This window comes from Nipponia nippon, unplaced genomic scaffold, assembly GCF_047370975.1.
Source record: "Nipponia nippon isolate SJK-2023a ecotype South Korea unplaced genomic scaffold, ASM4737097v1 scaffold_7, whole genome shotgun sequence".
Classification (NCBI taxonomy): Eukaryota; Metazoa; Chordata; class Aves; order Pelecaniformes; family Threskiornithidae; genus Nipponia; species Nipponia nippon.
The window spans coordinates 27,925,308-27,953,122 of record NW_028262391.1 but is presented as its reverse complement, the minus strand read 5'-3'; the positions used below and the strand labels follow the sequence as shown (position 1 = coordinate 27,953,122).

General features: G+C 38.0%; 1 protein-coding gene across 9 annotated transcripts in view; it reads right to left on the bottom strand.

Annotated features, from left to right (window-relative positions):
• The window catches only part of ARMC8 (armadillo repeat containing 8), a 76,842-nt gene that overhangs the window by 14,757 nt on the left and 34,270 nt on the right, over positions 1–27,815 (bottom strand). For 7 of the 9 annotated variants that reach the window (XR_015700316.1, XM_087738669.1, XM_087738671.1 and 4 more), the window contains 10 exons: positions 27,410–27,552; positions 27,212–27,309; positions 18,556–18,648; positions 14,873–14,932; positions 13,601–13,681; positions 11,960–12,035; positions 11,779–11,869; positions 8,374–8,434; positions 3,844–4,044; positions 1,151–1,246 (listed from right to left, as the gene is read on the bottom strand). Coding sequence is in view for 8 of the 9 variants with exons in the window: in XM_087738669.1 (XP_087594795.1) it covers positions 1,151–1,246; positions 3,844–4,044; positions 8,374–8,434; positions 11,779–11,869; positions 11,960–12,035; positions 13,601–13,681; positions 14,873–14,932; positions 18,556–18,648; positions 27,212–27,309; positions 27,410–27,552 (1,000 nt within the window). In the remaining variant the exon portion in view is untranslated. Of the gene's footprint in view, positions 1–1,150; positions 1,247–3,843; positions 4,045–8,373; positions 8,435–11,778; positions 11,870–11,959; positions 12,036–13,600; positions 13,682–14,872; positions 14,933–18,555; positions 18,649–22,382; positions 22,487–27,211; positions 27,310–27,409; positions 27,553–27,815 lie in introns of those variants that run through there. The other 2 variants (XM_087738670.1, XM_087738676.1) reach the window with 2 other exon arrangements.

The following is a 27,815-nucleotide window of genomic DNA, read 5'->3' as shown; positions in this document are numbered from 1 at the left end:
AAGAGAGCATGTGTGAGTGCACACAATACATACAGATTAGAGACATGCTGTGGAGCTATGTGGAAAAAAATACATAGTAGTTCATCTGCTGTATTTAGACATGGCCAGCACAAGCACTTAAAACTAGGATAAAAGGGAGTTAATACCAAGATGAAAGATGGCTTTTGTATAATAAATCAACTTTGTCATGTACACACCCACCACTTTTTAAAAATTATGCTTTGATATGTAGAAGAAGGATCCTTACTATTAACTAAAGACGTTAACCTGGCAACAAAAGAGAAATTTATGGGTTTGAATTCTGGAGATCCTGAATGGTTCCCCATTGATAAAGCTTCCTGCTAGTTATCTTTTCAGTGCTGTGTTTTCCTCCCTCCTTCCTCTCCACTTCTTTCTTCCTTTTGTTTTTCTGCTTTAACCAACAAATAAACTCAGAAAACTCTCCTGCCTCCTGTACCTGCCATTTTTGTTTGACAAAGCAACTCCATGTTTAATTTAAAAAAAAAAAAAAGCTGCTTTTAATTATTCATTGTTTTGTTTCCCTCCACTTTCCGCACAAATTTTTAACTATACAAGTGCTCTAACCAGCCAATCTCTTCTCTGTGATGTCCAAGAAGAGTTTGTTCTCCTTCACACCAATTGCTTTATTAAAACAGTGCAAGCCCCCTTGGTCACTTCAGAATCATGGAACAAATTTTTACTTTGTTTCCCAGTATGATTAGACTTTCTAGGGCTTATTTTTGGGAAAAAAGTTTGTTTTATAATAGAACACATGACAAGAGGTATAGTCTGTCCCTCAGAACATAGGTTTCAAAAATTACACATATGCCACAACAATATCCCTGCACAGCTTACGAGCAGCAAGGACCTCAACATGTTGAATGACAACTTACTGTGAGACTCTAGCTCATCACTGTGAAGATGGTTACATAAATAAACTTTACTGTTATATTTTGTTATGGCAAGACATGAATTTTTGTTCAAATCCCATGCAAAGAAAGTGCAACATAATAGAAAGAGAGCCTTCTTATTTCAACTTACTTATACCACAATGAAAAAAGGGATGGAAGAGTGGAAATTCTTGCACTGCCCTTCAGACCAACCTCCAGCTATGTCTTTGCCTGACTGCTATCATTTTTCACAGGCTCACCTTTTTTCGGATATCTTCATCATTTGCTCCCAGGGAAGCATAGAGCTTGAAAGCAGCCTGGCGCAGTTCATGGGCATGCTTCAAATCATGGTCAAGCTATTTAAATAAAGCACAGATATCAAATTTAGACACTAAAAAATTACAGGTGTTATTTTCTTATTTGTTGTAAACTAGTGCTTATCCACTGGGGTTTTGTCGACCACACCAAGGGCAGCCAGAAACACAAATGGACTGCTGTTCCATTAGCCAATGTCCATGTCTACCAACTGAATACAATAACAGAAGTCAAGAATATGTCTAACTTCTCTGCTGAATTACAGGTAAAGTCAACTTACACAATTTGAGGCCAAAACACTTCTATAAAGTTACAACTCTATCCAGACCATATTCAGGCAAAACCTATTCTTATTTACCCAACAGAAACTTACAGGAACAAGCCAGGAGAAGTGAAAGAATTGGGAGGGGATTTCAAGGGAAGTTTTATCAAGAGAACTGAAGCAAAAGCAGGAACCAAAGCTGGTCTCTAAATCACAGGGTCTCCATCTTAAGGTGGATGTTAACTTCTGACTTCTGCTGTAAAGGCAATACAGCAGGGTGCAAGCTGTCTAGGTTTCTGGAAGGTAGCTTCTTAACACAGGTGTTAGAGGGGTGAATTAGGGTGATGTACCACTGGATAGGCTGCTCACGGATCAGGAAAAACTGCTTGGGGGTATGATAATTAATGGGAGCACTAAGCTATAGGGATCATAGAACAGTGGTGTTCAAGTTCCTGAGAGGCATGAGAAAGGCACGGAGCAGAGCATAGAGCCCTGACTTCATGAGAGCAGACCTGGAGGAGCAGATGGGGTGTACCCTGGCTTGTTCAGCCAGGAGAAGAGAAGGCTGAGTGGAGACCTAGGAGCAGCCCTCCAATACCTACAAGGAGATTACAGAGAACATGGAGCCAGACTCTTTATGTAGGTGCACACAGCAAGAGAAGGACAGACAATAGTCAAAATTGAAACAGGAGAGATTCCTTCTGGATATAGGAAAGAAAAATCGACCATTAGAATAGTCAAACTTTGGAACAGATAGCTCAGAGAGGTTGTTTAATCTCCATTCTTAGCAGTTTTCACAAGCCAACTGGACAAAACCTTGAGCAAGCTCATCTAAACTCAAGATTGACCCTGCTTTCAATAGAAAATTAAGACTTTCAGACCTCCTCACATTCTTTCCAACGAGAATAATTCTAATGATTCTGACTGCCCTCAAAACTCTGTACACCAAAGGGTTCCACAAAATGATGCAATATTTAAAGTCTACAGAAAATGCCAGAAAAATGCTAGTATTAAGCAGCAAAGCACTGAAATAAAAGAACTGTCAAAAATTAAGCTGTATGAGTAATTCTCTCTGGTGCAGCTATGTTAGAGCAGAATGTATTATACCTTTGTTAAAAAAATATTTAAAACAGACAAGTAATCTGTTCAGCAGTCCTCACTCATGTAGTTTTTACCTTACGAGGTATAATTTGAAGCATTTTTACAAAGTAAGCACCCTGGCTTCCCAGCTGACTAATTTTACAGACTTTCTGAACACCCAAATCAATGTCATGATATTTATAATTGCCCCACTCACATTTGGAACCTAATAATATTTCTGGTGCTACAGCCAATGTCCATTACTCCCCAATCAGCTGCTAAACTTTCTTCTGCTTACTTAATTTTATACTACAACTATTCTCTTATATTTCATTTGCATTTTTACATAGAATTCAAGGCAGCTCTATACACAGAATCAATCCCATTCAATAAAAGTCTGAGAAGTGAGTTTACTTCTTGGCCTAGCTTCAGAGAAAAATCAAGGCTCTGTAATCCATTTTTTGGGGGTATTTTCTAAAAATCAGACTTGGTAAGAAGAGAAGGGAATAGGCAATGGATATTTCTCTATGTGGAATATAAAAGCAATCTGGCTTCTAAGGTTGACTGATCCACTAGTGCTTTGGAAAGTGTATGCAAACCTGTAAAAGAAAAAGTTCACGGATGAGAAGTCCTAGTACAACACCTACCAAACTAAGCCTCCAAGGTATATTTGGTCCCTGTTTATCCAACCTCTTGCAAGTGCAGATAACTCATAATAGGAAATACTATGATATCCACATGTTCTTCTGATTTAACAGAACAGAACCATCTCTGAACTTAACACTTTTCACAAACCTGACCTAAGAATTGAAATCAATCTCTCATCTCATGGACTATTATCTCTTACGAAGCTGAAATGTACTTGTTCCTGAAGGTAAGCCTTTCAAACTCTGCAAAGGAGAAACATGACAGATGTCGCACTCTGGTACTTCATTGCTATCTCTGGAAAAAGTCATGAAACTTGTATGGTGAAACTATATTAAGCTACCCATAGGCCATCTCTCTTATCTTTGACATAGAAGAGTGGCAGAATCCTTCTTACAGGGTGGGGAGTCCAGATATACACAACAACTTCAGTTTGGATAATACAGGCTCCAGAAAAAGCAGTGAGCGAGGAAAGACTTGGGGACTGCATGCATCAGGAATCAAGTCCTGCTGGACCTCTGGTCACCTTTCTATTGAGGAACTCAGACATAAGGTTTAAATAGAAAAAAAACCCAAACAAACCATCCTGAGCCCATGTATTATTGCTTTTGCACATTCTTCAAAGCTTCAGAAGTAGGTAAGGAAACATACCCTCTTGATATCAGTGATTGCACTCACTGAGCTGGGATACTTGAAGTAGTCAGCAAGCATGACAATGAGGTGGTCGGTAATGCTGGCAATTCTCTGGAGCTCCACATCTGTTTCAATCAAATAGGCCAGTGTTTCTGCTCCTTCTACTCGCTCCTCCAGCAGTCTTTCCTTACTACACATTCGAACCAAACATGGCAGAGTCTGAAAAGTTTGAAATAAATAAATAAACAAACCACCATTGTTTAGTGCAGCTATGTTCATAAAGCTCACAAAAAAAAATCAAACAGCCATCCTAGAGCAATTCACAATGTTCTTTAGATCGGTACCTTTAGACAAAAAGATTTTAGTGGTTTTAAAACTACACACACAGAGAAATTGTTCAGGCACTGCTAAGTATACAGTAGGCTACTTTCAACTAACTTCTGCAGTCAAAATTAGTCTGCGTGAATACAACGTTTAGAAGTGAACATGCTCAAAGTTATGCAAAAGCTAAAAAAAAAAAAAAAAAATATCCCCTCAGAAGTTCCTATTTGCACAGGTTTATTCTTACTACACACAAGAACCAAAAGTACCCAAGCTGCCCTTAAGAATTACTTGACCCCTCTTGCCCTTTTGCAATCTAGGATTGACTAAGGACAATGCAGTCAAAAATAACCTCAGGGCTTCCCTTGACCCATGCTGGCTGTTTGGAGTAGTAGGAAAGGGACAACTACTCCTAACTAGTATATTTGGTCAACCAGAAATGAAGTCTACTTGGAATCCAGGTCCATTCTGCCATACCCTGACATACCCCCCTACCTTGGTTACAGTCATATGGCAACACTTCTGTCATACCTTCTCTACTTTAAACATTAAAAACAATCAAATCTTTCTTTACCTGAAGCTCAGTGAAAGGCACTTAGCTCTGGAAAGACCAGTTCTCCAGTGGTTGGGACTCTGTTCACTCAAGCCTCACCAAACAGAAGTATGAAAATAGATGAGGAATAATATCAAGGTTTTTTCTTGCACTACTCCACTGACTTCAAAAGAATTTTGCTAGTAGAAAATGTTTCTCAGAGTTATGTTTTTGGGGACCTGAAATAACATTTATCCATTGGCTGTTCAAACAATTAAATAGATACATAGCTCCAGTCCACAGGTAGGGAAGCAGGGTTACAGGACTTGCCTACATTTATTGATAAAGTAGATGCTACCACAAGGATTACCATCTAATCCCGCACCTAATCCAGGGAGCCAAAGCACCTTTTCTCTGCATGTCTGTCACTGAAGACATCAGATAAGACTTTCAGCCTGAACAGCTGAAAACTGGTTCTAATAGCGCAGACACACCTAAGGACCTTCTGCTTCCTTAGGAAGTTAGGCAGAACTCTTTAAAAGAGAAGACAGCTTCTGAGGGTTGGTAAACTTCAGCCGCCCTCAGAAATCACCTCATTCCAAAAGTGAGATTTCTAGAACCTCTGCAAGTTTGTTCAAGTTTGCTTTAAAGCCTTCAGGCTATGACACTTTTTAATCTGTAGAATTCAGAACTGCACCATAATGATTAAACATCACCAGCTTCAATTACCAAGCTGGCATAAGGTATATTAAAAACTGAAAAGTTGCATAAATAAGCTCATAAAAGCTGAACATAAGCTCTTAAAAAACAACATTCAGGTTGAGTAAGAAAGAACAGAAGTGGAATTCCATGCCTAAACCACACAGATATTGTACTTCCCAATTCTTTCCAAGGTCAAATGGCCTGAAATGAGCTATTTCTTGGAATTCAAGGGCTAGATATTGTTAAGTCACTGGCTGCAACCACCCAAGAAACACAATCTCATACCTTTCAACTTTTAGCAATTCCATCTGTTTAAAATTAAACAAAATCAAGAATTCTGAAGGACATGTTTTAACTGTTCCATTAGACCTCCAGGTCAGTACCACGTAATTAATGCAGGGGAGCAGGGGACTGTATTAGGGGTGTAAGATGAAGAGCCACAAAGCACACTTGACCTTTTCTGGACAGCAGATACAAGTCTGTAAACGGACTGTAAAGATGGAATACTTAATTCACATGGTATCACACGGATGTGCCAGGGTTATCTGGGCAAAGGGTCACTTTCATTATTAGGATTCCAGAGAAATAATTTCCCTTCCAAGCAAATCCTTCCTCTGCCTTCTCGCCACCCCAACTGATTTTATTTTTTCCACGTTACAGGCCAACCCACTACTCAAACTGAGCAATGAAAATAAATCAAAACCATTTTGGAAACACACATCCCTGACTGTCCTCCAACTGAAGAAAGTTTGATAGCAAAGGGTCAAAGTTCTCTTCAGTAATTTCTGAAAACTAGAGGGGGCATTGCTTTGTTTTAGTTCACCGGAGGTCAAACAATTTGTGACTGGATTTACCACAGACTGAGACAGTGTGTTACCTTAAAACTACGAGCTCCTGGAGTGACCCCAGAAGAAAAGAAGAAGTTACATGAGTTGTCTGAACAAGAGGGCAAGGTTCTGTGCCTTCCTTCTGTCCTCACTCTTTCATCTACTCTCAAGTATTTCCCCGTTACACAAAAAAGATGTGGACAGGCTGGAGGGGGTCCAGAGAAGGGCCACCAAGATGATCCAAGGTCTGGGAAGCCTGCCATATGAGGATAGGCTGAGAGAGCTGGGTTTGTTAAGCCTTGAGAAAAGGAGGCTTGGAGGTGATCTCACCGCCATGTACCAGTACTTAAAGGGGAGCTACAAAGATGGAGACTGCCTTTTTACAAGGAGTCACATGGTGAGGACAAGGGGTAACAGGTACAAGTTACTCCCAGGGAGATTCCGATTGGATATGAGAGGAAAATTTTTCACAATGAGAACAGTCAACCATTGGAATAATCTCCCCAGGGAAGTGGTTGACTCCACTACACTGAACACATTTAAGACGCAGCTGGACAGGGTGCTGGGCCATCTTGTCTTGACAATGCTCTTGCCTAGAAAGGTTGGACCAGATGACCCTTGAGGTCCCTTCCAACCTGGTATTCTATGATTCTATGAATAAATTTTAGTCCAAAGTTTAAAACATTTATTTGCACAGAAGCAGCTTCCATGAGAAAGTGTTCCTATTGCTGTAGGTTGGCAAGCAAATCAGTTCACAATGGTTTGAAAGGACTAGTTATCTATTTGGCCCATGTGACAGAGAATGCGTAGCTCCACGCAGTTAGCAGTGAGCTATCAGCAATAACCTGCCTTTGCCTACAGCAGCAGTCCGCCCATTTCTTCTCACCAGAGCAGAACAGTTCTGGAACGCACACATCCTGCCCAGGATATAGCCCGGGGTTAAGCAGACAGTGGGGGACTTCTGAAGGGAAGAAATTTTCAAAAGAAGAATGAGATTTGCAGGTTGGGAGCATGGAATTGTAGCCCTCAGTTTGCACGTATTGTAAGGAGAAAGAATAGAGATCAGGGAATTGGGAGTGTCAATTTGGAAAAAAGCTAAGCAGGAGAATGAGGGAGAGGGATGCAGCTTGGCTTCCTTACTTGCTGTAAGACCAGATGCCTGTGCAGAACAGATGCCACTATCAACACCAATTCCAAGAACACATGTCATCTTCTCAATCTCAGTACAGGGGCACACATAGGGAAAAAATTAATTTTTTCAGGCATTTAGACTGCATTTCCTTAAGTCTGAACTATGTGTTATTCTCTGGAATGAAGGATGTTAAAAGCATACTGAAAGCTTTAGAGTCTGCCAGACTGCTACAGTAATTATCAAAGAAAGCAAACATGTTTTATTATTGCAGTATTAGAGTAATACTTCAATATCTCATGGAGAAACAAGCAGTGTTAGTATTATCTGATGTCTGGCTGATATACTTGCTCATCAACAGCTTTTTTCTTTTGATTAGCTATAGAAGTGTGACTATTAAGAAAGAGATTATGTTCCTAGGGTATTTAATGAAGTTTCCTTTAATGAATTTCCTTATACAGTCACATGCAGTATAAAAATCAAATCCAACATTTCAGCATGACAGTTTCTTTTATTTTGTAACAAATTTCCCTAGACAAAGTATGAAGCAGGCAAATCTACAAAACCAAAAAACATTGTGAAACCTGAGAAATCATCTGCTCGTGACAGACTCCATATATACACTGTGCAAGTATTCTAGTCTTGTGAAATAAGCTATTGAAAGACGAACCAGTGCCTTGTTCATATACAGAGACCAAGGCTGTAATGTTGTTTCCATGTTACCTACAAATAGTTACCGAAATGATTACAAACCTCAAATGGATGCGTGTCAAACTCTGGAATATTTATTCCTGGATATTGACCTTTTAGTATGATTCTTTATTTTAAACTTCTTAAAAAAGCCACGTCACTATAAAAGCTTAAAGACACAAAGGGAAATTAGGTAACTAATTTTTTAAATAAAAAAAATCAGAACGCGGTGCTTTGAAGTCTTTAGTGTAACTGGTTTTGTGCTACTTTTTATGTGAGACAAATAAACACAGGATAGCCCTAAGTGAGAAAAACATTTTAAACAGAACACTGTTTAACCAGCTCACCTTAAGAACGATGCAAGAATCATCTGTCTGTATTGCTCCAGCTCTGCACATGGAAGTAAGGCTGTAACAACATAATAAAACATACATTCACCTATCATTGTTTTTTATGTACTTAAGTAAGACCTTGCAGAACAACCAACTGTACTAATGAAATGTACTCCCCTTTGTTCTACCATTGATTTCAATACATTCGGGCTTACTAGACTTGGGCACATGAACCAACTACTATAGACACACTTTTAAGCAGATTTCTAGTACAGGACATCTTGCTGGAGCACACTGGTCAAAAAAGGTCTGTCAAACTTGACTGATCCACAAATCTCTTTTAGCAACAAAAAAACCCGAAATGAACAACTTTCATTAAGATAAAGCAGCAATATATGTAGACCTGTCTTTTGCTGCAAAGAGCATGGGCAAACACTTAAAACAATCAGGAGAGAATCATGCTCCAAGCCACCAGAAATGCAAAGTAGTTCACCCACCAATAAAAGTGGTTTACATTTAAGTGGTTTATACTTTTTACCTGCTTTGCTACAAGGAAGCGGAATGAAGCTGGAGGATAACTGCTCTGCATTCAGTGCAGGAACAGTCAAGTATCTTTTGTTTTAGCTTTTGAACTAGGCCATTGTAACTGGCTTTTATCATGCCACAGTTGAGGTTAAAAGAATGATTGAATTTCAGTGAAGGTGACTTAAAACTAACATGTTTCAACTCTCAATTGGGCAGGCTAAAAGTGTACATAGGGCCAATTATAATTGCTCAGCTAAGGAACAGTAATATGCTAACATACTGTAACCATATCACATTTCACTGCATTCCTGAGCTCTTTCCAAGTGCCTAAAGAGAGTTCTTTCACCTCTTAGAAGGCAACAACACTGATCCTGTTCCAAACACCTACCAGTGACAGACATAGCTGAAATCCCATAATCAGAAGTCTTTCTATATATTATTTCTCAGAAGTGAAAAGACAAGACTTGACTGTTAGCACAGAGATCATTTTATAAACTTTTTACTGCCCAAGCCTTGCGGCTGACAGTAGGAAATACTCATTTTTACACCTGAACAATCAGGAGTGAAAATATCCATCTTGCAGTTGCCATTTAGTCCAGCTAGAGCCTATTTGCCAAAGTAGCTCTGTTTCAAACATGAAATAAGTATTTTTACTTCAAGTAAAATAGGCTTGGCTTAGCTGGAAGCAATTCCAGTAATTTTAGTAGACAATGTTACTGCTCCACTTGTAGCTGCAAATCGCTCTCCCAAGAGGCTTACTGCTCTTCCCTCTGTGCCAACACTGCTGCTCAAGTGAAGGATCCTTACTCCATTTCAATCAAGAGGTATTAACTTGGATCTTCCAGGTCTACTTCAGTTGTTGAAAACCAAAGGAAACTTCTTAAGATAGCCTCGTATTGCCAGTCTGGATTCAAACAGAAATTTAACAAAAGGCTTCACAAATGCATAAAAAAAACCCTTCTACATCCGCGTTCCAAGGACTCTACTAATAAATCAGAGAGGAACTGCAGATTAATTGACCAAAGCTGGCAAGGCAGGAGTGAAGTCTAATTTAGAAGCCGAAAAAAAGACGACCTGTGATAATTTCACCTACTACTCACATTAGGAAAAAAAAGCAAGGAGACATAGTCTGACTTGGAGGGAATCAAGCAGAGAATTGACTTATAGAAGAAAAGGTAGTAGGTCTTTGCGAGCATCCAGGACTGTCATGAAACTGAGGCTTTGAATGCCCTATGAATAAGGATGACTGCCCATGGACTAATTAGAAACCCAGTCTGAAACTCAAGATACTGGTTTGTCTTCCATTTTCCTGCAATTTTCTTTTTTGCTTTTCACCGCATCATTTTCTCCCATGCTTCCAAAGGTCCACTTGAGCCAAAGTAGTACAAACCAACAGCAAAAGATGGGATTCTCTACCCAGCTGCTTCCAATGTGAAGCAGATCAGTAAAGAACACCAGCAGACCTGGGAGCATTCATCCCAGAACAAGGAGGCAGTCCAGAGCCAGAACAATCCTTTTCACTCCAGCCTGCCTTCACAACTTATCAACTCCCTTGTATCTTGAGATCAGTAAAAAAAAAAAAAATTCTAATACTTAATTCTCTACGTATTCTCTGAATTCTCAAAGAAACACATAAATCAATCAGAACTGAAACTGCTACCACACAGTTAAACTTGCCTTCTTCACTAAGAGCTACCTAACAAACCAGTAAAACCAGACTGCATAGACCAACTGTGGTTGGAAGGGAGCATGGGAGGTCCCTAGACAGACCTTCCACATGGAGTGGGATTACCTTCCTAAGACAACCTACACACACATACACGTCTTTATAACTGCCTTCATGAACGGGTTAAGTCATCATAACCTGGCAGCATTACAAAAAAGGCCATCCTACCTACCCCGCTTGTTCCTCACCCAGAATCTTGAAACCCTCCACTGAGACAAGTGTCAGTGAAACTGTTTGGTGAACTGAATCAGAGAACTCACTGATCTAGGTCAAAAACAAGCCACCAAAATCTAAAAGAATAATCAAACAATACACCAGAGACCAAACTCTGAGTTACATTTGGTTTTAGTAGTTTATAGTGATGGCTAGTTTTATCTCTTTAACCCCCTGAAGTCATTTATTCCATTATTATCAACACCACAAAAGGAAAAGTGTCTTAAAGGCAGTCAATTCCTAGCTTATGAAGTGAGTATAACCCTAGTGTTGCTGTTACTGAACTTGGTCACATTGTGTCACAGGGTAGAAAGTCATTATGAATATGAACACACAGAAATGTGCCCACACCAGAAGGGAAAGTTTGATCTGAACTATAAAATTAACTAATAACATTAATTCTGCTGTATGAGCACACGAAGCTTAAAGAATAATCTATTTTAATTAAAACAGTTGGGAAGAGGGACTAGCTCTACTCTCTCATCATCTTAGTACATACAGTTCTCAACACACCACAGCCCCAGTCACCTGAGTGAGTCCTCTGAACAGTGGTGCAACAACATTACCTTGTATTACCTGATGATATTTCAGTATCATACTCTGTAAGGACATACGATTGACCATAGACTATTCAAAGTAAAACTTAACCAAAAATCCAAGCTACTTGTGAAAACTGCAGTTCAGCTTATGAAAATCCATACGTCTGAATACACATTCCTGACTAAACTGCTGCCCAGAAACATTTTTTCCTGTTTACGTACAGCAAAGAGTGAAAGTTATGCTATAAAGATTATTAGGTGAGAACCACTTCAAGGATTTACATAATACAAATAATATCTATAATTATTCTTAAGATTTTAGATCACATATTACTTTGCAACAAGCAAAAAGGGAACAGTTAAAAAAGTAAGTATTAAACTGCATACTATTTCATTCTAATTCCTGATGAAAATTACCATTTGGCTGATGTGAGCTGCATTTCAATAGGCTTGTCCCTTTGTAACATCTTCACAAAAATTTGCGGTAACAATTCTCCATCAACCGACACTGCAAGCAACGAAAAAGAACTCCAAGTAATTCTAATTCAACCAGTCATTAAAATGAGTGTCAAATAAGCAACAGCAGCATTATACTCACCATTTACAAGAGTCATTGATACCTGTGGGTTTTCAAAGGCTAGAACTGAGAAGCATTTCAATGCTTGCATTCGAACCTGTTTAAAAACATAACATACACGAAATATAAATGTAAATGCAAACGTAGAAGCAAATTGGTGTATACTGCTGTATAGGCTTGTAGAAAATAATTCTGTATAATCAATAAGAAATGCAGATGATGAATAAAAGGCAGATGGAAACATCTAACTCACACCTTGACTCCTGTGATCTCCCTGTTGGAATTATCCTTCTATAGGGTATGTTGTGAACTATTTGTGAAAAAGACAAGCAAGGATAAAACTTGGGAACCAGACAGTCAGAAATACTGGTCTCATTTGTGATGCCTCACAAACGTGCAAAAAATAACAAAAGAACTGAAGTATCATAACAATAACACTGTTTCTTTCCAGGACTCATAAGTAAGAGAATCAGAAATACATGTCGTTGAGATTTATATTTCATGAGCCTTTAAAGGTGATTGTAACAAAATACCTAAAGAGAACCATCCAGTTGAAGCGATTCTAAACTAATCTTAAAAAAAATATATACCACAAGTTTTACTGCCATTACACAGCCTCAGGTATCACCTGTACAAAAAGGATTCACAAATTTCTTCATGCTGGATCTTCCTCCTCCAGTCCAAAACCATGTCTTGGTTTAATCAAATAATATTTCATGGTTGCCTAGTCACACTAGGCTATCAAGTCTTTATAACTTCTTTTTTGACACAGGGAAGACCATTATCATCTTGTCAGATGAAGAATCTAATTTAGTTCAGATATTAGTCTTTGACTTCACCTTCTACAGTTGCACATACTTAAACTGTGTCCGTGTCTTTCCATGTTTCTGTTACCATGTTCTCAGTGTGAAAACAAAGCAAAAGGAACAAGAGTTCGACCTAAAGAATCCCATCACGGCAGAAAGCACTTACTGCAAGTTAGGTTTAGGCCCATCCCACCCTCCTCGACAACAAGTCTTAGAAACATGGACGTCCAAGGGTAAACAACAGCAGCAAAGGCAATCACACTTTTGTGCATTAATTTTATGATATCTAATCACAGCCACAGTAAGATCTCTTCTCATCAGTAGTAAGGAAGTCTTTATTTTCAATAAAATACAAATGGCATGATAACATATTAGATATTTGGTATTAGATATTGTAACAAAAATAGCCCAAGATAAATTTGGATACTTTGAAGTGTTTCTTATTTTCAGAATTACAACGTTCATACTTTTTGGGGGGAGGAGGGATGAATTGATATCTTTAGAAGAAAGTCCATGCTTAGAGATCATAGGATTGGCTTCAGACAGATTTCAAAATCATTTGCATAGCAGACATCTGTTAGCCCTTAAAAAAAACCAAACTACACAGAAGAGCCTCAGAAAGCATTTTATGCACTCAAACTTTTTATTAAGCAATCTACAGCAGACTCCTAAGGCTGTGCTCAGGATTTGAAATCCTGGCCTTAGACTGAAAAGAGCTAGTTGACCCTCCTTGCCACCAAGTTACAGTAGAGTATGATGCTTTTCTAGTTCATATGCATAGACATAGTTTTTATAATCTTAATTTGGATCCCTTTCATAAATATATGTAAAACACCATATAATTTTAATGTCTTACTTTGTAGGAGGTGGAGACTAACAGATGCGCAATATTCTGAACAGCTCCATGGTTAAATAAGATTGTCTGGTGATCTGGACCCTTCAAAGGAAAACATAAAACACAATTTATTTTTTTAAAAGTACATGTAAGAGGCTTCCACTATCTACAACTTATTGTTAAGTATTAAAGGTAGATTCACTAAAATTGACTTTGTAATCAGTTGGCATACTGATTTTTTTTTTTTTAATAAAGAAGTCCAACGCTTATTTTTTTAGCATTTGCCCTTTTCCAGTAATCATTTCTACTCTTTTGTTCAATAGGCAATGAAATTAGTTTTCACAAATGAAGAAACATGGATAGAGTACTTATGTTTCCATTCTTCATATTGGAAACAATCGAAAGCTCCTGATTTTCTCTATGAATCATATAAAAGATCCCCAGTTCCTAGTGTCTTCTTCACTGGTAATATTAAGCATTTTCAACAATTCTGACTTCAGAAGAGAGCAAATTAATTTTGAAACTGTTTCTAGACAGAATGTGACAGTGCTTTGAGAACAGATTCATATTTTACTCCTACAGATAATTTTAGTTTCAAACCCATTTAGCCATAAATCTAGTCAGCCATCACCCATTTATCGACTTCAAGATCTAAGTCGACAATAGCTGATATGTCAATATTTTTCCAAGATTAAAAAGCATCTGGAATTAAACACAAATATTGAATTTTGCAGTAGAAAGGTCTCAGAACTTCTGTAGTATGACAAGGCCCAACGACACTGGAGAAAAACAACATGAAATCTCAATGGGGCCTGCAACCCTCAACAGTCTCTTGTGGAATCTGATCTGTGACTTACAAACATCTCTTTAGAAGTAGATCCATTATTCTAGTTATCTTTGCATTAAGCACAGGCCATGTGTGATTTAAATTCAGCTTTTAGTATGTCACAGCATTAATCATACCTCAATGCACTTTCTTGACTGATCTGCAAGTGAAGAAAGTATCTTCACTCAATCTTTTGTTTAAACCCAGCTGAGTTTATGGGCACATATATACACCCTAGTATGTGATGTTTTATCTTCACATTTGAGATACAGCCGGAATCAGATACCTTTAATATTCGAAAGAACATTTTTAGGACATCCCTTACCTCTAAAGAAAAAAGCATAAAATTACTTTTAGATGTAACATATCTGGTGCTTTAAGAGATGCTTCAGCTGCTACTGCCACCAAGAGCTTTCTACCAAAAAATGCAATTAAAACAGCATGGTTGAAGTAGGAAAACAACTTACATTGGCACACAGAAGTGGCTGAGGCAATGATTTAAAGCCGCAGCTATGCCAGTGTTGAAGCTGAAGAACAGATATTAAAATACATGAAAAAAAATGAATGAAATTAAAGTAAAAGAAATCATATTGACCTAGATAGTTTTAGTAATTCACAAGTATTAGTGATTTTTCAACAAGATGCAGACGTTAAGTTCTGTGCAAACAGGACAAAAGCATGTACAGAGGTGACACTTGGGTGTATTCTTGGTTGCATAACTAGATGTACATGAAAATATCTAATCTGTACACATTGTGTTTGTACACACCAATCCACCTTATTTAATGCACAATCATATTAAGCACTAATCCATAAATAGGGACAACTTCAAATATAAATGTGAAAACTTGAGAATATAAGGTATCATTCCTTCCTAATTCCAAGCAGCTCAGGCACCAATTTGATAGCAAGGCTTTTTGGTTTTGCTTCTCTTTGGGTATACCGACATAGTTCCAGAAGCCAGTCCTATTACAGTGATCTTTTTCTCCAAATACGATTGAATGACATATTTCAGCAATAGAAATCACACTTCTTGCATGATTTTCCATCATAAAATGTTAATTTTCAAGAAAGCAGTAGGATAGAACAATATAACAATTCATTCCATAATGAAATTTTAAAAGCAGACATCTAAATGCAAATGTACCTTACTTAGTTCAGGGATACAGTACCAGGCCTAAGATCACATAAGAAAACATTCTCAGAACAGGCTTGGGAGTAAGCTGCCTTGATTACAGGCTTTATCCTGGATCTTTCCCAGACAGGAGATTTTAATTTTCAACTGGGGGTGAATTTATTACTTATGCAGAGATGTCACCACATTCAAATGTAAGTTCCAGAACTCTCTTTTCAAATTATTCAAACAACCATGTGTTTCCAAATGCATACCTTATCTTTTTAATTTGACCATTAAAATAGTAAAGCTTACCTACTCACATCTCTTTCTCTGGAAACAAATCAACTGCAATAGGGAGAATCTTAAAAAGTAAATTTATACTTGCATTTTAGGATACCATGCACATCAACCTGCTTTCAGTTTACTTATTTGCTTATATGTTGCTAGAATCCTGGCTCTGTATGTTAAGAACTGCATCTGCTCCCCCTGTAAATCAACACTTTCCCTTGCTTAGGATGGCTCTTCTCCAGCATCAATGTTTTCTATCAGTTAATTTTAACTCTAAAAATGCAGTAAGAAGCAGTAAAAGTAAGCAGTAAAAGCAGGAAACAGCAGCAATACGGTAGGAACCTGAATTAAGGATTTCCTAGCTCAAGAGAACAGGTCTGAGCTTTTCCAGGGAAATTCGAGCAGGCAAGAAAGAAACCCGAGAAGCCCAACCAGACAAGACTCTGGCAAGGAAGAAAAAAAAAAAAAATGGACGCACAAGATCTAAGCAGAGAACAGTATGCAGGAACAAGGAGGGTAGGAGCTATGATAAGTCACTATTAGTTTAATGAATAAATCTACTAAGATGAGGAGAAAGAGAAATAAAAGCATCAATACCTCTTATAATATATGCTAAGCCTTATCTAAATATGAAAGCTTACAGTAACTTATTTCTTCAGGAAAAAATTAGAAAGGTTCTCTCACTCATGGCCTTTTGGGGGGGAAGATGGAGTCTTCATTAAAAATGTAGTGAATACTGAAACTTTCAGTATTTAATTTTTTTTTTAACTATAAGAACGTACTTTGCCTATCCATATAAATCAGAAAAATCCCCTGCAAATTCTATTTCACTGCATTAGATGTATTTTGTTATGTCTGAAAATACAGTAATTGACCTTGATAATCAGACCTGAAACCCAAGAACTAAACAAAAAAAGAAAGAAGGGCGCATTTTAGATTTTTGCTGAACAGCTGCATTTGCCTGGGCAAGAGAAAAATGAGTTCTTCATCAATTTAACATTTGTGATGATCTGTTTACTCAACCTCAAATATTTTTCTTTGTTATGCAGCTAAGGTTTATTCTGTAACTGCAACTATTTCCTAATACTCATACCCATCACCCTGCTTTTCTTGTGCATTCATGTTTCTATCTGTTCACACAATCAACTTTTTCTTTCCAAAAACCTGGATTTTTCAAAACATCCACTGTAAAATTTGTTCAAGATAGATTTGAGGGGATGGAGGCAACATTCAAAACAGTATAGTGAGTTCATAAGACCTTACTTACTCTACTCTTGTTAAGTGACTGGATATTTGCTTTGTTAACAATATATTTGATATGTAAGTTACCAGAAGTTAATGGAGGTACAAGGAAGTAACTCATTTGGAAAAAGACGACAACAACTGTTTTCATGCTGGACTAATTACCTGAAGTTACTCAGCAGTTCTCGCACAACCAACAGGGTTTATATTGCTACAAAGCTAACCCCTGACTGTATATCTCTACCACTCTATAATCACTCCTGTATAATTTTTCTTGTAAGCCAACATGGCCCGACTTTTCACCTGTTCAAGCTACTCAGCCTATTAAGGAGGCTTTCGAGGGCCACTTAAAACATGAGATGCACTTCACTGGTGCATTTTTCTTCTTAAAATACCAAATCACTTTTCCAATATTAGCTATAGACCTGAACTTCCACCGTCCAGTGTAGGATTCTGTCTTAATGTTTTCTTTAAACAATTCTGTAAATATTAGCAGCTGAGTTATATTTTTATGTCACACTAAGTCTACAGTTTTCAGTCCTCAGTTTCACTTAACAGAAGAAATGCAATGTACATAAATAACAGACAACCTAGAGAAAAATACATTTTTAACAAAATAATAATTCAGAGTTCCAGAAGGCTTATTGTAAGTGATAAGGTAGAAGGATATTTTTCAAGGTAAATACTTACAAATTCATAAATTTTGCAACTTGTTCATTTGTTAGTCTGGGAGAAATACTATGTATGATCGTTTAGTTTTAAACTGTTTCTAAAAGGGAAAGATGCTGTATAAATCTGATTTCCTACACTGAATTATTTTTACACAGTTACTGTATAACCCATGAGTACAGTAACTACCAAAAAAATGCAATAATAATACAAAAAACAGTGGTGTGTGGAAACTGGGGGGGGGGGAGGGGGGGGAGACAAAAACCTCTGTGTTTGGGGTGGGGTTGCTGCTGTTTTTACATTAGTTTTCCCATATCAAGAGAATTGCATTATACAGCAGGAATGAACATGTATCTGGATAAACCTGTAACTGGTAGAGCTCAACCGAGAAGAGCATTTTTCTTCCTCTCAACCTACAGTACCTCTTAGAAAACATCCTCTGGGTTTAAAACAACTGTCTTGAAAGCAGATGCAAGACCTCTGCAAAGAGATGCTCACACTGTCTTGAGACTTCCAGAGAAAAAAATAAGCCTTCCAAAATTTATACTGATAATAGTGAGGATTGATATTTGCCTAGACTGTTAACTTTGTTTAGTAGCCAAAGGTATAAAAATATATACACCCCCCCCATAAAAAAGCGCTTATTTGCATATTTTGTTTTACTGTAGAGAAACATATATCAACCCCAGTAAATCTGTCAGCAAATCCAGAGCACTAACAGTTCAGTCTTATCATCCTAATATTCCTGCCACAAAAGGCAGTATCATCTTACACAGTTTCTTATATGCCAGAAAGACAACAAGTTGCATAAAGAACATGTATTCTCTTTCTTACTTTGCAGCAATGTGAGAAGATCTGACATATGTATTCTTGTGTATATCGAGACCTACTGAGCAGTGCCATGAGGTGGGAGATAACTGTAGCATCCTGGAAACAAGTCAGAAAAGAAAAAAAGTATTAACATTGTATTTCAGCATAGTTTCTTCACAGTTTGTTATTTAGAAGAGTACTCCTGATTCTGCATTCAATGTTCTCCCTTCCACTGAAACTTGTAGGGACACAAGACAAGACTATTAAAGTAGTACAGGAGAGACTTCAAGGCATGAGTGATAGTTCTGAGCCAAATCCCCATTTAAAAAAAAAAAAAAAAAAGTCAATGCAAGTTAGATAGAAAAATTCTGGAATTTGTCTCCAGAATCTTTACTTCGTGAGAAAACAATAGAATGGGGAAAAAAAAACATACCGACTGCAAACATGGTCACTGAAAGCAATTAGTCCAGGAATTGCCTTAGTATTTTCTTACTACAAGTGTGATTTACTTACCTCTTCATTTCAGCTCCAAGTAGAAAAGAGCAGAGAGGGGAACAAGGTGCCAGACTGAACAATATAGTCCACCTTGAATTCTGTGGCACTCACTTTCTAACCAATTAATGTGGGGTAATAATTTTGTTTGTCTTTAAGTCAAACACACACTATAGACACTATTAGAATGCATGACACTAATGACAAAGAATTCCAAATAAATCAGCAAAAGAAAATCATTATACTGAAGATCCCTTCTGAAAACACATCCAGTTACTCAAGCTCTGTGGTAAGTTACAAAATTACATTTTAAAGTTTTCACTTACTTTTACCAGTACATTTCAGTGGCAGCAACTGCAGTGATATTAAAAGAAACACTGGTCAATTTAGTTTGGAAAGGTGGTAAACTATATTACTTCCATGAGATAAAGGGTGCTGAACAGAAGAGAGGAAAGACTGAATGAGTCTTTCTTTCCAAAGAACTTGTGCTATGTTGACCCTATTAAGTAAGTCAGACTCTTTGTTTTACCTGCAGAATGATGAATTGCAACCTTCTAAATAGGAAGAGGTGGATTAAAGTTAGAGCAAAATCGTAGTGCTCCTCAGCTACTTTTACAGTAATGAAAGTGGCACTAGCCTGACTCTTTTAGTGACTATAGCTTCAGAGATACACAGCTGTTTATGAAGTTTTACTTCCCAATTACTTGGGAAATCTCCAATCACACTTTTTTATATTAGCAAAATAAACATGTATAAGTCTCTCCTGTTTGTATACGTATTTAAGATTAGGTGAAGCTTCATAATATTTATTTTTTTATTTTTAATATTTTTATATATATATATACATAAAAAATTAGCAGACTTATTTTAGAAAGCTTTGCTGCCAACAATCCAGCCTTCTTACTCTCAACAGAAAACAATAGGACAACAGAGCCAAGAAACACACTGAGAATAAGAAGAACTTGTTTCTACTGCTTATTTCTCAATAACTGGAAAGGATCAATGTGCAACAGCCTCATTTGCCATTTCAGCATCCTATAGAGATAAAGTTACTTACTAAAAAGTGGAGTTCTTCCAGGTACACCAGCCATATACCCATGCTCATTGCACACTTATGTGTATAGGAAAAGCAAGGGACAAACTATTCTAAGCAATATTCTTCAGGTCTGGTCAACAGTAGCTCCATCTGATCTTCTACCTTTACACATGGCATATGTACAAACACGTCTATTTCTTTGCAACTTCAGAACCCAAAGGCCTGCAAGAAACTGGTTTTGTTGCAGGGCAATAGTGGACATTAGATCCACAAGTATGTTGTAATAGCACTGATGGTCCTAACCATAATGAAGTGTCTCTTGACTCTCTCCCTGACAGAGGTAAGCCTGCAGTGGCATGTAAACTAAGTGGGTATTGGGTTTTGGGCATATGCCAAGCAGAGCAGCAAATTTCCATGAAAAACCAAACAGAAGCAGCTAACAGGCCAACTTTGTTCTCAAGAAAAACACGTTACAATCTTACAAAGTCACAGAAGTTTTGGGGACCTGCTAAGTGTCTCCTCCTTTGAGTTAAAGCAAAACAAACTGACAACATACCCAGGATTCCTCTGTGGTTTAGCACATTTGACCCATTACAACAGATTCTTGTCATTTTCTGTAAATCTTAGGCAGCTGAAGACATCAAGCCACATTAATGTTCAACACAACATACATATATACATGCTAAGAGGCTTATCAGCGATAAAATGCACCTTAGACAAAACAACCAAGAAGTCAGGAGGGCAGGGGGAAGAGAAAAGAGACACTTCACGATTCAGAAGCAGTAAAGCTTAAAAAAAGGAGCTTCAAAAGGTAAGATGCAAGACCTGAAATCTCCTGCAGGGCAATCACTGACCAGGTAATCTGGATTATTTCAAAAATTGCAACTAGAAGGATGTAAATGTTGGTCTAAAAGTTAAAGTCTAATTAAATTGATAGAGATATTGCTCTTGCCAAAGATAAGAGGTACAAGAATTCACAACTAAAGAAATATATGCAGAGTGAGCTGAGTGAAAAAATCTGTACCAGCTAAGTAATCCTTAGCCAGAGGAAATCCCGATGAGCTAAAAAGGACTCAAACTGTCTCTATTAAAGAAGCACAGACACGGTGTTCCCTAATGTTAGTAACATAAGCTTTTCTATCTACATAATCTAGAAAACCACAGAACATTGCAAACTTTGCAGAAAACCTAGAGGGAGGGGAGAAAACACATTTCTCCTATTTTGGTCTTTTCCACCAAATAGATAGGGTTCTAATTTATAAGCACCCACTATTATATATTGCTTTTTAACTGTATTTTGTCCTTACCTTAAATTTGGTTTTCTCCCAGCTAACCAGGAAATTCTAGATAAGAATTTATAGATGTCAGTATCCATTCAGGTTCTCAGGGAAAAAAAGAAAGCCAGAAGAGTAGCAACTAATTTATTTCCTAAATCACAGGTGACTAGCTTGCAGCCAGATTTGACCCTCGCATCAATCGGGTAATTCTTATGGATTGCTCTGTGCAGCTGTCTTGTCTACAGAGAGATATTGGCAGGCAGAGATCTGCATTTTTTTCAGGCAATACATACAGTTCATTCACATAATCTGTCACCTTTATCACGTGACCAGTGCACATCTGGATACTGAATAATGCTGCCAACTCTGAAGTGTCCTATAAAAGGCTATAGGACGTTCCCTCCTTCCCTCAAGCTGGTAGAAAGGTTTTGCGTCTTGTTTTATTTTTAAACTTGAACTGGTGGAATTGCTTATGAAAATCAGATTTCAGCAAAAATACACAAGAATAACATTTAGATTATTCTTCATTAAATAAGAAAGCACTTGAAATCTATAAAAAGTGCAAGAAGGCAAGCTTTGTATCAGGAGCCACTGGAAATCAACCTGAAGCTAGAGAAGTGAAGATTTCTGATGCTTTCACAGATTCTACCAGAATGTATCTTCCCATATCCTTGTTTTTATCTCCCAAACTATGAATACATTGCTTTCATCTTTGAATAAAATAATTATTCAGTTAAACTCTTTTATCAACACAGACAAACGCATAACATCTCTCTACTTGTATCTAACACCAGGGAAGGAACTAACAAACTTTTATTTCACATCCTAGCCACTGACATTGCCATGCAATAGTTCGGTTTCACCTAAAACTTCAACAGTATTGATCACATGAGTACTTTTGGCTGCAGTTTGATAGATTGGAGAGTTTTGGTAAAGATGTAAGTGGACAGAAATAGAGCCTCTAACTGCTTAGAGGCTCTACTATAGAGTTATAGAAATGGGAATAGAATGGCACAGTGATTTGCATAAGATAACATTTTACTGACCAGTGCGGCATCATGGCCCAATGGTAAATTCCTGAATAGGAAGGTCTTCATATTGGATGATGAAAAGCATTTTAATTTAGCATTATGAGACTGGGCTGTTCCGATCCCAAACATTCTGACAGGGCATTTCTGGTGTCACTGTGACACCAGCAATGATGTTGTATTTATGATGTAAGGGTTAATGAATCTAGAAAGAGTAAAAAGATGTGTGGACATTACTGACTTTGAACTAAACACAAATAGTAATTACGTGGCAATATGAGGCTACACAATTCCACTTTTTTCATGTTAATATCTAAGTAATAAAGGATCCTTCTAGCAATCCTAGTAAGCAATATTGAGTCTACACTCCTAATTTGCAGTTAAAACAATGAGATTCACAAATCCATTAAAACATTGTCTGCTAATGAACACTAGTTCCAGGCAACTTACAACAAATATCTGTACAACACATGTATTGTAACAAAATTACTGCTCATCCAATTCAGAAAGAGAGAATTAACAAAGTTGCATTTACCTGCTTGGATCCCAATACCTACCTACTTTCTTCATATTCCTTTTTAACATAAAAACAAAATTTGTAAGATAATGATTTGACTTAGTGATCTTAAAGGTCTTTTCCAACCTAAACAATTCTATGATCTATTCTTAAAACATTTCTTTGGAACAGAGGATTATTACTCCTTTTTCCAAGTCAGAGAACTGAAATTCTTATATTCATCCAAATAACTTAAATTCAAGCTTTCTAAGCTAGAATTAATCATTTTACAATTCTCATTTTTAGGAAACAGTTCAGATTAGAGAACATTTAGCCTTGCTGCACGGGCTCAGCCATCACAAACAGTTAGGAGGGATGAAAGGAGTAAGGCATTAGAAGATGACCCAGATTCCTCCATTAGTAACTGCATATCGCTGAGCCATGGTGGAACACGTGTACACTTTGCAGTGTGGTTTCATTGCTTGTTAAATACCTGGTTATTAACCAGTGTAGCATAGCCTGCTCTGTCCTGCTAGCCTTGTCCTCTCAATTTTTCCTTCTCCCCTCCATCAAGCCTGGTCGATCACCAGGTGACATTAGGTTTTCCATCTCCAACCTGAACAGTAAGGAAGAATACCTTTCACTTCACATTACTAGCTCATGTAAGCTGGAAAAAGTGCAATTTCTTAAACTTCATTCCTCATTGTCTCAACAGCAGGGAGAAACTCATCCTGCTGCTGTGCCTTCATTCTCCCCGTTTCCTGTAAAGGCAGACTCGCTCACAGCAGAGAACGTACCTGCTAGCAGCCTCTTCCTTCAAGGCCAGCATAGTGGCCACAGATAGCAATTTCTCAATAAAATTGTATCTGGGTCCCACTGAGGAAGGAAAATGGGATCACAACTGAGAACATCTGTAAGAAAACACGCAGAATGTCTTCATGGGCTGGAAAGGTTTTCTGCCACTGAAACCATTCTTTTTGTTTTAAGTAGAATAGCAAGAGCTGAAGCAACAGGCTATTAGTCAAACTGGATTTGACCCAGTGACTGAATCTATTCAGCAAGCCAAAACACACCTAGCTACATTGAGCTGGCTAGTTGATATGTACAAAACACCTCCAAATATAATCTTACAATTTAAAAAAAAGTCTGCACATGTATCTGCATCTCAACAGATCTATCACTCTGGGATTCCATGTCATTCCTCGTTTCCATTTGCAGGATGGTCACTAAATCAGTCTCAGCACCAAAGCCAGCACCCTTCCAGTGAAGGAAGTCTTCACAAGGTGCATTTACCTGGCGCAGCAGGTCTGGATACAGCTTACTGTTCTGCAGCAAACTTGCTGTAAGATCTCAGTATCAGACACTAAAAGCCTGGCCTTTTTGGGAGCTCAGTGTTCATTCAGCTCAAAACACATATGGATGGGTCTTCACATTTTCCCAATACAGGTCCTAAGTTCCTACAGGGAACAGCCCAAATGTTTCCATGTCTGAAGAACTATTTTGTCTTTGGAACTGAACATAATTGCTCAAAACTGCCAGCAGTTTATCCTTCAAGCTCCTGTCTATAAGGAAAGATTCAAGAGAAAAGATGTAGTTTCTGACACCTAGCATTTTTGCTGGCAGAAATATTCAGGTTACTGTGGATGATGTGGTTTTGTTTTTTTTAAATGAGATTTCATGGTTATTCTCTCCTGAATTACTACAAATAGAAAGAAATATTTTAAGCAGCTCTCTTTAAAGCACTTGTGTATCCTGGATCTTAACTGAGAGGTCCTCTGAAACCTCTAGAGTGACTATAACATCCTTGGAGACATTGACCTAAGTCATAATATCTTGTCTTGGAAGTAGCCCTGGCCAAGGTTTGAGATACAGCATCCTCCATGCAGTCAAACTGCAAAGAAATTCTGGGAAAAGTTTCTATCTTAGATACAACTCAGGAACCAACTTTTCAGAGGTCTTGTCCAGAACTGCTGGACAAGAAAGAAAAGCCACTGACAAACCTAGTCTCTTACCTTTCAAAATAGGACCTGAAAAAGGCAGAACTCAAGAGGCTGCTGAATAAGCCCTTTCATTCATTCAAGATCTGAAGCTATATGGAAATGGTGACAGTCTCCCTGGAGCTGTTGTGATCAGAAACAAAGAGGGAGCAGGGTGGCTAAACAAGAACTTTAAGTTCTTCCTGTTACTCTCAATGTCCGAAAAGCAGAGTGTCTGCCATAAAGTGTTGATTAGGCCCATAATTACTTCTTTAATTGCAAAGACAACTTCTGAACTGCTGCTTTGTGAAATACAGCTTGCAGCAGTGTGGGTTATGGCTATACCTTCTAAGAGAGGAGAAAAACGTCTCTTTTCAAAGGATCTGCATTCATTACTTTTCAAAGCATGGGTTTGGGTATTCCCACAAAAGCAGCAAAAAAGAAGCTGATTTGCAGAAATAGGACCTTAGGCACAATCATAAAATATTTAACTTCCAGGTGTCCAACTGAAATGGGAGATTGGAAAACGGGTATTACAGTTGAAACTAAAGAACAAGGGCACCCTCACCAGATGATCGTTTCCTGTAGCTATGGTTAATTAAGGGACATCACATTTGCCTGAATAAGGAATGGGGTGGCAGAGTTCTGATGTCATTGTTGCGCAGCACAGAAAGCAAACGATGCAACCAAAAATCCAGTATCTTAGGCATATTGTTCCCACAATGTTAGTGGTAATTTATTTGCTAATACTGGTTCTTTCACATTTCTGTACATACTCTTCCAATTCCTCTCCCTTCAAGATATCAAATCTCTCTTCCAAATAGGGAGCAATTAATAGTCTCTATTGAGCACTGATCCCCAGGAAGAGGTATGGATTGCTAATGGAAACAATCATCTTAAGCCCTGACTTTGGATGCTAAGAGCAGGAAGCAGATGCCCCTGTAATTATGAACTCTTAGAGGCCAACTTGGGGGAATCTGGGAGCATGAAGTGGAGTCAAAGGAAGGAACAGAGACGCAAAGAGGAAACTCTCAGATCACTCAGGAGAGGTGCCTTCAGTGGTCACACATACAATCTGCATTGAGGGTTTCCTTGCTGAACAATTGAAAAACAACTGGCTGATTATCTACACAAACTAAATACAAGGGTAAGCTGTGAAGAGCTGCAGAAAGACTTCATGACATGGACTAACTAGAAGATGAAATTCAAAATAGCTGTACGGTAAAATTGAGTCCACAGAAAACAAGTTTACATACCTATTTCTGGAATGAAAATGTAAGAAATCATTAGAAAAGGAATAGAGAACAAAACAGACATCATTACAGCACTGCATAACAACTAGACAAAAATCATGAAGAAAATCTGCTGAGGACTATTAACACATAGAAATCATCTAGTAATGACAGACACCCGAACTGTAGAGAAAGTATGAAATCAAAGGCCAGCTGTGCCCTTCTCTATAAGCGTCAAGTCTTCCTCAGCAAGCGACGGTCATCCCTTTGATTGGTGGGACCAGAGCGGTTAGCACTGTGGGCTCCCAGTCACCCTCAGAAGTTGGACCTGCTCAGTGATCCCCAGCCAGCAGACTGGTGCAATGGTACCCTTTTCCTAGTAGGAAGAGATTGCTGGTACAGCACAGTTTTCATGCCACAGCTTGCCTCATCCCTTACACTGGGACAAAGGAGGAGGGAAGAGTGCAAACCCTTCTTTCCCCTCCTTCCAAGTAAGAGACAGTGACTGAGTTTGGGCAAGGCCTTTTGTGTCTAAGCTGCCAAGAGACAGCACTACTTTCAGACAGGGCTCCACGTCAATGGCTTTGCCCGGTCACCTTAACAAGGTTAGCACCAATAGCCTTACTGGTCACGTGCTCCAAGCTGAACTCAAGATTATAGCAATGGTGGACGACAGTTTCTATCCTCCTGCCAGTTAATGTAAATCACATGGATATTAACTACAAGCAGAGAAATTCTGGAGGTGAATCTCTTCCACACGAAGTGCAAAAACTAAGCAAGCACCCTCACATCTGGAGCGGGAGGACAGTGTCAGGTAAAATTTTAAGTTTCAGCAACTAACTTTTGCCAATGTACCTGTGATAACGGTATCTGTAAATACCATTTAGAGACAGTTTTTAGTCCTTAAGATTGCACACAAGCCTGAAAATTTTAGGGTTTTTCTTTATCAGTGTGCTACCTTGTTGAACATCTCATATCAAATATTGCTTTAAGTGTTAGGTGAGCCAGATGTCTTAAACGTAGGTGAAAAATGCTAACATTGTCAGCCAAACAAGTCCTCATTACTACTGCAGACAACAAGACCTTTCACTCCCACCAACTCTACAGGTTTTAAAAGGACATAATAATCTGCTTACAACTTACTGTGTATAATAGATCTTCTGGAGTTACAGGACTGATGAAAATAGTACGGAGACATCGCAGGCAAGCTTCAATAAACTTCAAATCTGGCAACAGTAATCCTAAAAATATAGACAAAAACTACTATTCAGTTTCATTATCTTTGCTTATTTGAATACATTAGGAACATTTACCAACATAGATCCATTAAGAGAAATGTACCTTGCAATAAGGCTGGGATAATATGGCAGTCTAGTAAGGATTTGACATTATTCTCTGTACCCATTGCAAGGCTTCCGAGGACCACTGCACATTCCGTTCTCAGTTCTGTGCTGGAGGTTTCTTGCTGAAGTAAATACAGCAACCTGGAAATAAAGTTACTTTTAGAATAAAATTCAGATGGAAAAGAACTTTTAAGTCTAGTAAAAAAAACCAAAAACAACAAAAAAACCCACAAAACCTCTGAATCCTGCTATGTAAAGAAGATGAAGTCCTTAATAGAAAGATGAAGACTGAACAAAAAAGATGAATACTTTATTCATAAGAACCTTTTTACACTGTGTGTTCCTACACAGGTTTTACTTGCTGTTATGGTAGATAGGTACCACACTGTTTTTTCTAAAAATGT